Here is a 10251-nt window from a genome sequence, read left to right on the forward strand (position 1 = left end):
CATTCTGGAGAAGCAAATACCTTTGGGGGGGGTAGAAGGTGAGAGACAGAGGCAGGACTGTATTTAAAAACACCCATGTTAAATAAATAAAGTGATCCGTAGCTTAGTCCCCAGGGATCAGAACCTGAAAGCGCCAGAGACCCCCTTTTTCTAACACAGCGTCTTTTAAAAGACAGTCTCCATGGGGCTGGACCGGGGCTTCTGATCCCCCTCCTGCCCTTGAGATGTTCAGCATCATCCAGGTGGTCAGTTTCAAGGGAGACATTTACCAAGCCCTGATCCCTGCTTGCAGCGTGGCTTGCAAGTGACCCTGCTGGGTCTGAGCAGCGCTGGAGACACTAAAGCTCATGTTCATGATGTGACTGGCTGGTGTGGTACTCGCGGGCCCCCCCGAGTAACTACCGCTGTAGTTTGCTCTGTACGGGCTATTGCTGTAACCGCTGTAGTAGGTGTTATAGGAGTAAGGGCTGACCGTGACATTATAAGGGGCAGTGTAACCCTGGGAACCCCCAAGGCACGGCTTGCCATCTCTGACTAGTACAGGGACCGCTACCCTCCTGGGAGGAAGGGGATGGGCAGAGAACTCCAGCGATTTATCTTGCCTTTGTCTCTTGCACTTGTACCTCCTGTTCTGGAACCAGATCTTGACTTGCGTGGAGGTGAGTTTCAGCAGGCTGGCGAGATGCTCCCGTTCCGGAGCCGAGAGGTACTTCTGCTGTTTAAACCGCCTTTCCAGCTCGAAAACTTGAGCTTGAGAAAACAAAACCCTGGGTTTCCGCCTCTGCCTTTGCTTGGGACGTTCGCACGGGTCGTCTTTCTTCTCCCGGGGCTCGAAAGAGTCCGCGGCCAGAGATTTTCCTGCGAAACCCAAAGCAAAGGGAGACATTTTCAGCTCTGCCCCAGAAGGGTTACACATGTTTGGAGTGTTTTCTAGCCCTGGGTCAAAGAACTAATCCCGGGCTCCTGTGAAATTAGATTCATGATCGTTAAGCCATTCGAAAAATGGGCTGAATTTAACGTGAACGTCTTGGGGGGGCTGGGAGGGGGGGGGAGGGAATCATCCCATGTTTCTGCCAAAAAATGAAATTTCGATTTTTTTCATTGAATAAACAAAATTTGTTCAAGTCTTTCATCGACCAGCGCTGATCATTTCTCTCTGTCTGCCCTAAAGTGACTATAATCAATAGGCCCGATCCAAAGCTCATTAAATCAATGGGTGCCTTTCCATTGACTTAGCAGACTTTGCATCAGATCTATGAAGGCTGGTGAGCTGTCATTAATTATTACTGTATCATTTATGTATATTTCATTGGACCAAACCCCTCTCCAGTTGAATTGCATAAATATTCCCGTCTATTCTACTGAGATTGATAGGTGAGGAAAGTAAAACAGGAGCTGATCCACTAAAAATATCCCATGTGAACGATTCAGAGCAAATAACCGTAACTCAGTGTATACCTTGCTGTCTTTTATTACCGGAATATCGTGTGTGTGTGTGTCCAGGAGGGGAGACACTATAAGGCTATTTTTGTTTTTAATTTGACGCAAGAAACTTGAAGCAATCTTCCAATGAAGGAGGGAACACTATCAACTCCACGGGACAATGCACATCAAAGCTTTGTTTTAATACGTAGATAGATAGATCCGCTTCGCTTTAGAATCCGTGGGCGGCACCTGTTACATTCCAGTTTGATTTATTCACAGATCTCCCGTGGACCCTGTGGCTGTGAGTACTCCCGGTGCTCCATTCCACACACACACCCCGCCTCCCTTCCTAGTCATTTCCAAATCTAGATGTCCGATCTTGCAAGCTCCTACTCACAGGAGTCATCCTTACTCCAGGGAGTAGACCTCTTGGCTTGAACAGGGACCATATAATTGATATGCGCCAGTTTGGCAGAATCAGCCGCCACTTTACTTCATGTTTCCCACCAATGGGTTCTAGTTTTCAGTGAAGTGTTTTGGGGGTGGTTTCTGTCGCGAGATGTGCGCATGAAGCAGCGCAGGACACCAGCCGTTTCTCAAGGAATAGGGGTCCCATATAAATGACCCCTATGTGTATTCTTTTTTCTTTGCTCGTCCAAACTTTGGTTCAGAGCGTCCCATGTTGTCTGAACTTCCTGCTTCTTCCTCCACCCCCTTACACTTTAAAAGAAAATCGTTGTAGGTGATTCAAAAAAGAAAAGCACAAGATGAGCCTTATTGATTTTCTTGCTTATATAATAATGCCGTTTAGGTGTTAGGAAAACGACCAGCGTTCCTATTTATTTGCGCTATAAAGTAGGAAGATTTGAACTATGTTATGCAAAACAAACATCTGATCAATGTGTATTGAAAATGCTGGCAGTTCGACTGTGGCTTCCTAAACCTGCGTATAAAATACACTTGTTTGTTAACAAAGAGCTGAGAGTGATTCAGTAACAAAAACAAAACAAAACAAAAAATCGGTTTAGACTAAAATTTCGACCACGTCAAATCAGTATTTAACAGGTTACAACTATTCTCGCTATTCTAGTGTGATTTATGCTGCTAATGCGATCCTGCACGAAGGAGATTTATTTTAGATTTAATTATTTAAAAAATCACCTCATGGCATTGAAAATAACCTCGTAGTGGGCTGTAATATTTTGAATTATTGTTTTTAATTACAATTGTGCACGTGTTAAATGACCATCCAGTCATTTTTCATGTAATTGAGAATGTTGGAATTTTTCTGTTTTTAAAAATAGTGTGTGTGTGTGTACACATATTCAAACGCTTTATATATTAAAATAGTGTTAATGCATGTACACAATATATTATAAAGCGTTTGAATATATGCACACACATACAGATCTTTTTCTCTATGTATATAGTGAAATAATATAAAACTACTTCATATTTTAAATTATTTTCAGCTTATAACAATATTTTCCTTAGACGCTTAACAGGCCTAACTAGGAGTTGGAAGCTTGAACTATTAAATGCAAAGTTATATTATTTTTATTTCCGTAAGAAGTAATTTTTTCAAATCAAAATACAGGCCATCCCCCGCCCCCTCCCCAGTTTGACACTTCAGTGGTTAGATTTGCCATCTTATAAAATTCCCTGTGCTGATGATTTAATTTTATGGACTTGTTACTTTGTGACTGGTTTTATTTTTGAAAGTTTTTTAGAGTAAAAAGTCAACAAAGAAAAAGCCACCTTCATAAAATATCAGTTGGAGGAAAAAATAAATGTTGAATGTTGACCATTATTTGTTTTAAATAATATATAAGGGTTTTAAAATTTTAAATACCAGCTTTGTTCGTGCAGTCAAACGGGATCTAATTTGAAACGCAGTGGTTTTTTGTTTTTGTTTTCACAAAAGCAACAATATTTTTACATCTTTCACGGTAGTAATTTTGTAACTGTATTCCCTGCGGCTGCGAAGTACCCGATTTCGTTTCTATTTATATGTATCCAAATGCTTTCCTATATTAAGTGTGAAGTATACTTTGTGAAAGTATACGGTTGTGAAAATACTTTTACTGTATACATACCAGTGGCTTTATTTCTTGCATTGTTTTACTTGAATCTCTTTTGTTTACTATAAGAACTTTTAAAACAATACAGGTGAATCTGAAGAGACTAGAATCCAGTTACATTTTGTTGATAATAGTGACACAGAAGAGTTTGAAAAATTAAATTTGCATAAGGTTCTGTTAATATCTATCAACACGTGCATCACGTTATATATGTCTCACAAAGATATCAAATATGTATATTACAAATTCCAGATTGCAACCTCTCTGGCTACTCAAAAGTTTTATCCTGCCATTATATAAAATCCCAAATGAAATCACCTGGTATCTTAAGGTAAACAAATTATTTCATTGCAACGGGTCTTATAGCCCAGATTTTTTCTCTCTCAGCGTTTCTTAACGATTTTTAATGCGGATTTCTTGCGATGCACGAATATATGGCTTGATGATAATGAACCTGTGCAATCCCCTTGCCCCAGATTCTGTGTATTAACCAATACTAAAAGCCTATAGATAGCCTCATTTCACTGGGAGAATATTTTGGAGAGGTAATTTGCTATGAAGTTCAATTCCAAGTCTATGCACCTCTTTATGGGCTTAAGAATGGCCATATTGGGTCAGACCAATGGTCCATTAGATAAATGTCTATCCGGGATGGTCTAGACAGTATTTGATCCTGCCATGAGGGCAGGGGACTGGACTCGACCTCTCGAGGTCCCTTTCAGTCCTAGAATCTATGAATCTAGCCTCATATCCTGCCTTCTGACAGTGGCCAGTGCCTTCAGAGGGAATGAACAGAACAGGTGAATTATCCAGTGATCAACTCCCAGCTTCTGGCAATCAGAGGTTTGGGGACACCTAGAGCATGGGGCTGCCTCCCCGACCATCTTGGCTAACTGCCATGGATGGATCTATCCTCCATGAACTTCATAATTGATCCAAAGCCACTGAAGCCAATAGAAAGATTCCCATTGACTACCAGTGGTTTTGGATTAGTCCCCAAGTTTACAAGCTGGTGGTATCCCCCTCCCCTCCCATTGTTAACTTACTTAGGTCCATCTCTTCTTCTTCTTCTTCACAGGAGCTCCTCGTGAGCTCATACTCCTCCTCACGCCTCCTGCAATTTCCGCGTTGATCGTCTTCCACCGGGAAGGGAAGGTCCCCAGAATTGTAGGCAGCCTCTTGTTTCTTGTGCAGACAAGCAGGGGGTGGCTGCAGGGCCAAAGGCTCTTGCAGATCCTGGGGGAGGAATCCCTGAGGGTCCCCGCTCTGAGCGCTCTGCTGCTCCAGCTTTAAGATGTCTTTGACCGAGAAAGGGGTGGAAGTGATAGGACAGGGCAGCATCCTGCTCGGACTCCTGAGGGAAATGGAGAGGGAGAAATGTTGGAGCCCCTCCACGATGTCCAATTCTGGGCCCCCTGAGATGGAGGGAGGGGAACGAATCCCCCGAGGAGCAAAATCAGGGCTCCCGGGACTGGAGGGTTGTGTGTGCCAGGACCCTGTAGTTCTTCGGCTCGCTGGGCTGCTTCTGAAGTGCTCCCACGGGCTTAGGGTTACCTTGGAATTGTGAATGGGAAGGCTTCCTCCTAAAGGCCCATTGGTGCCTCCGGAGCCACGTGACTACCCCCTGCCTCTTATTTACCTCTTGACTTATACTGCAGAGTAGGGTATCACCCAGAGATCAATAAATATACATCGATATTAGGGGGGGGGGGAACGGGACATTCTGACAGAGCTAAACTGGAATGAGGTCAGCCTTTCGTTTTCTGAACTCTTCCTTTGGGTGAATAGTTGATGGTGGGAGTGGGAACAGCAGTTGTTTTAGTTTTAGGAGATTTTTAAAAAAACCACTACAGGTAATATTCCTCGCTTTCTAGAGCACTGGTGGCCCAGGTTATATATTTCTAATAGACGCAAGGAGGACACATTGAAAAACCACACCCCTGCATACAGATGAAGACTATAAAATGTAATCCAACTGCTTAGCAGCACGATTACTGATGGGTATATATTGTAATTAGTACAGCATGATGGTTAGGATTGATAATACGACCGTGTGCTTCTGCCTAAAACAGCTGTGAAGCGAGCAATTGCATTATGCGTCCTAACCGGTACTTTACTAATTACAAAGCATCGGTAATACTAGGCACTTACATAGACTTCTATATTCTCAGTGGAGCTCTACAATTATATGCAAGGTTGCATGGGTGGATATGTACATGCATTTATATCCATGTGTACACATAAGGGTGCACGTATGAATAGAATACATTAAAAAGGATCTGTGGAAGCAAGTGGCAAATACATTTGGAGAAAATATGCATACTGGGGAAAGGGGAAAAATGTTGGCTCAGGGAAGTTAGTTATATTTTTAGAGCAAATTTCTGATATGCTTGCGTGTGCAAGACTATGGAATCAATGTCAGTTGCACATAGCCAGAGATGGATACGTTTCCAAACAGAACTGATTACATTGTAATGTGGCCGGCTGGTGTTACCCACTTGGGATCTGATATTTAGTACAATAGCTTCTGTTACCCAAATTTCCCGTGTTCAGTAGTAGCCATAACAATTAAAACAATAACTTAAAATACTGAAATAATTTCTTTTTCAAAAAGAAAACCCATAATCAGTACCTCCAAGGAGGGAGGAGAACAAAACCCACCAGAGTTTCATGGCATTATTTGCCTTGGTTCTTTGTATTTCAGTTTCAGACATTTCTATTGATATTTTTCAGGGTGGATATTATTTTAGATCTATGCTTAGAGATGCAAGAATGGAGTTTCTGGGGAATAACCCGAAGCTTCATTACTTCTGAGAAAAGCCCATAAACTCTCGATAAAAATTACGGTGGAAAAACGAGCTTCATTTCTATAGTTGACTCAGTTTGATCTGAATCTGCGGTCATTGAACAGAGGTTTGGGGGGAGACACTTTTTGAGCCTGGGGCAAAAATGTCAGAATTTAAATTTAAATTTTTCCTTTAAAAAAAGTCTTCCAAGATGAATCCTAAGTTAACTATTAAATTTACACTCGAAATAGTACAAGTTGCTTAAATTACCTTTTAAGTTATTCCTTGTTCAGAAAACACAGGTAAAAATATAGACAACCAAAAGAAGGAGGGAGTAATAAACCTAAGATCTATAGGTAGATCATATAATACAGAAGTAGATCATAGAATATATTACAGAGGTAGATGACATATGTGGGTAGATATGAACAAAATATCTGAGATTTTCTATTTTTAATTATTATAATAGAGGACGTTTGCTAACTAGTGGCCCAACCTTGTATTCCTTGCTCAGACTAAACTGTCATTAACTTTAATGAGCGTTTGGGGGTCCTTCCTTTAGGATGCAGAATCTGGCCCAATTCTGAGTTTTCAAAGGCAATAGTCTAAACCCTTTCTGGACAGCATTCCCTTCAATCATTTAGCAGCACGATTAGGGAGGAAGGGTTCTAACTTCCTTCCCCTCCTCCCTGGGGTTTTGTTAGCTTTCCTGACTCGCTTGTATGTTTCAGCTTCCCTGGGTGTTTGTTTTGCTTATCAAACAGCTCTTGAGCACTGACAAGTTTGGACTAAAGAGCAAAGGAGCCAAAGCAGCCCCGCCCCACTTTGTATTTCCAAAACAGGGGAAGAAATAGAAAAGATTTGCTTAAGCTGCAATAAAATAAATCTAATCGATTTTAGCCTCCATTAAGATCACATTAGGGAGTGGATTTGGGAGATAAGGGCTGATAAGGTGCAGGACTGGGGTGTGGAGACCACCCTAGCTCTTGGAGAAAGCTCTGTGCCTCTGGCCTGGGAAGAGGTTTGGCTGGAGAGAGAAAAAAATCTTCCATCAAGGCTCGAACTCCCTGCTGAGAATGCAGTATCCTAACTCCTGTACTCTGTGCAAACTGTCGTTTAATTACTATCAGGAGCCCTGGGATGGTCTCTAGATCATGGATGTGCCGCGAGCACAACTATGGCAGAGTAGACTGAACAGAGAGTCAGGTTTCTACTCCCAACTGCCTGTGTTCCTCAGTGTCCCCATCTGTAAAATGGGCATACTGATTCTTGCCCTCTTTTATAAATGACCTTTGGGATCTTGGACAGCGGTGTTACTCTGTTGCAAAATTCCAAGTGACACATTTCCTGCAAACATTCTTCTAACGAGTGTTAATTTGCTGATATTCTCTTGCCCACCACATTTCCCCCCAGTGTTACAGACAATTTATGTACATATTTTTTTTTAATATCAGCTATCTAGGCTCTTTATGGTATTGCCTGCATCTGACATTTTCTGCTACGCTGTTAGAATGGAGAGCATCTTACTAGCGGTTTCTCTTGTTGCCTTAAAAAAAAACCTGTAAAAAATCCCTTATCCTTAGAGGAATAATTAATAGAAATAGAATATCTGTTTCTCTAGATTTATTATAAGGTTGCCCATCACTATGGTATTTGATCACCATCCATGAAAAGTACATGCAAAATCTCGTTCTTCCAGCCAGGCTGACAAGAACACCTTAAAGTTCTTGGGCCTGATTCTGCACTGCATTATGGTAGTGTAAGTGAGGAGTAACTCTAATGAAGCCAAAGGACTCATCTAGTGAAAAAGTGGGGTGAGGAAGGAATCAGACCTATTGTTTCTTATTAGCTGCCTTCTAGGGTTTGCAAAGATTAATTTTGCAAAATTCTATGAAGAAGAATTATGTAAGTGCTAAAGGTGTCTATATTCAGTCAGGTACACACACATACTTTCTCTCTGTCTGACAGTCATATCATGTAACTCTGACATGAATAACCTTTCACACAGTCATCTCATTCACTTCAATTGCATGAGGACACAATACTCAATTGGGTAAGGGCTGCAGGATTGGTCCTTCATACACACTGAGGCACAGGATCAGATTTTCAAAAGCAGCTTGGGTGCTGAGCTGATTTGAAAATCTGGCCAAAGGTATTGCAATGGGAGCTGGAGGGTGCTGAGACGTTTTTCTAAAACTGGCTCTTGATTAAGTGTCTAAATGAGAGCCGAGCTCTGCGGGAAATGTGGCCACTTCTCTGAGCATTTGAAAATCTGGCTCCCAGAGCCCAGACCTGCCCTCCTTTCTCCCACCAGCAATGCCACTGAAGTCCACGGCACTACTCCAGTGAGTAAGGCAAGCAAGTAGAGCTCTGTGCTGCTCAATTCACTTAGGCAAAACTCCCAGGGACTGCATCATAGGTCCAGAGATTCAAGTGCTAGCGTCACTCAGGCAGCTATTAAACCATTATCTCTGACCCCTCCTCCCCTGCCCAATTTCCCTCCTGTTTTTTCACAAATCTATGTCAGAAAAGAATAAAATGGCACGTTCTTTTCATAGCTGGGAATCTTGCCTGCCCAGGTGAAATTACGCAAATTATTTCAACCGGTTCTTAAATGTAATTAGGAAGATTAAGGTACCCGGTTGATATTTGCAACGTAAGCTGCCTTGTTCAGATTCTGTAGGCTTTTTACAACAAGAAGTTATAGATCAAATTAAGTTAACTGCTGAGCTGTGAGGTAATATTCAGATAAACTCTCATCTTAAAGTTTGATACCAGACTTCTTATCTTTGTTGTACTTTGCCATTGCTACACTGAAGCTGAACATCCATTTCAATTAAAATTCCAGGCTAGCTTCAGAAGGCTGGTGTCTGCTGATAGCACTGACAGAACAGAGCTAGTTTTGGCCTTGGTTGGGCTGATATCTCTCCACACCACAAAAATAGCCAAATTGGACTATTAGAGAAGGCTAAATAAATAAACCACCCAAATACAGGCAAGGAAATGAGGGCCTGAAACAGGAGAGAAAATAAATACAATGGAAAAAGGAGAGAAAGAGCTCATGAATCCACAGATAGGTGCTTGTGGCTGTTTTTTAATACATTAATTTCTTTGTGGCAGCAAATATATTTTCTAGTAGTGTATATATTAAAATATATTTGTGCCCACATCGTTATGGGACATACCTAGCATGGATCAGCGTTACATTATGGCATTATTTTTTGGGGTACATATAACAATGGTGACTGAAGGGTATGTGTAAATATAGAATAACATTATTTGAAACTGATACAATGCCTTTGATCTGAAGATCTCAAAGTGCATCACAAAGGTACTTCCTCCAACACACCTGTGAGTTAAATAAATATTATATCCACTTCAGTAGATTAAGAGAGTAGGTCTAGGGAAGATTAAGAGCCTGATCCAAAGCCTAATGAAGTCAATAGAATTGAGTGACTTGCACAAGAACATACTGTGATTCATAAGCAAAGGTGGGAATAGGACCCAAGCCTCTTGTCTACCAGGTTCCTCTCTCTAATTAGGGGAATCCAAAGTTTTACCCACCCTCCTAATACATGTGATTTCTCTATCATAGACTTCATACATGTACATCCGGGGACATGAAATCCAAACAGCAATAATAATCCTTCTGGGTTAGTTCTTTTCCAGAAGATGATACCCAAGATCAAAAGAACATATTGTATTAGTTAGTGCCCAACCTGTCAATTTTCTAGTTTCTCTTCTCATTGTCATGAAATAAATGCATACATATTTTATCTGTATATTATAATAATTTTCATACATTTTGGGCCTGATCTTGCTCCTACTGCAACCAATAGGAGTAGGATGTCGATTTTAAGGTCTCATCAAACATGCTGGACACTTCCTGTGTGTGTGCTGGAAATCATAGCAGAGACAAGGAGAGTTCATGAATTCTTCCTCAGCATTTTTGCATGTGA

General features: G+C 41.3%; 1 protein-coding gene across 1 annotated transcript; it reads right to left on the bottom strand.

The window, feature by feature from the left end:
- Positions 1–265: 265 nt before the first annotated feature.
- On the bottom strand, positions 266–4847 carry NKX2-6 (NK2 homeobox 6). Its single transcript, XM_065399821.1, has 2 exons — positions 4553–4847; positions 266–858 (listed from the first exon to the last, which is right to left on the bottom strand). Exons 1-2 carry the CDS (start codon positions 4845–4847, stop codon positions 266–268), a joined length of 888 nt encoding a protein of 295 aa, XP_065255893.1.
- Between the last annotated feature and the right edge of the window lie 5404 nt (positions 4848–10251).

This window comes from Emys orbicularis, chromosome 2 (genome assembly GCF_028017835.1).
Source record: "Emys orbicularis isolate rEmyOrb1 chromosome 2, rEmyOrb1.hap1, whole genome shotgun sequence".
Classification (NCBI taxonomy): domain Eukaryota; kingdom Metazoa; phylum Chordata; order Testudines; family Emydidae; genus Emys; species Emys orbicularis.

Coding starts and splice junctions, on each gene's coding strand:
- NKX2-6 (XM_065399821.1), bottom strand. CDS start 4,847: ATGCTGCCCTGTCCTATCACTTCCACCCCTTTCTCGGTCAAAGACATC. Junction 859..4,552: donor AGAAGAAGAGATGGACCTAA/GTAAGTTAACAA, acceptor TGGGTTTCGCAG/GAAAATCTCTGGCCGCGGAC.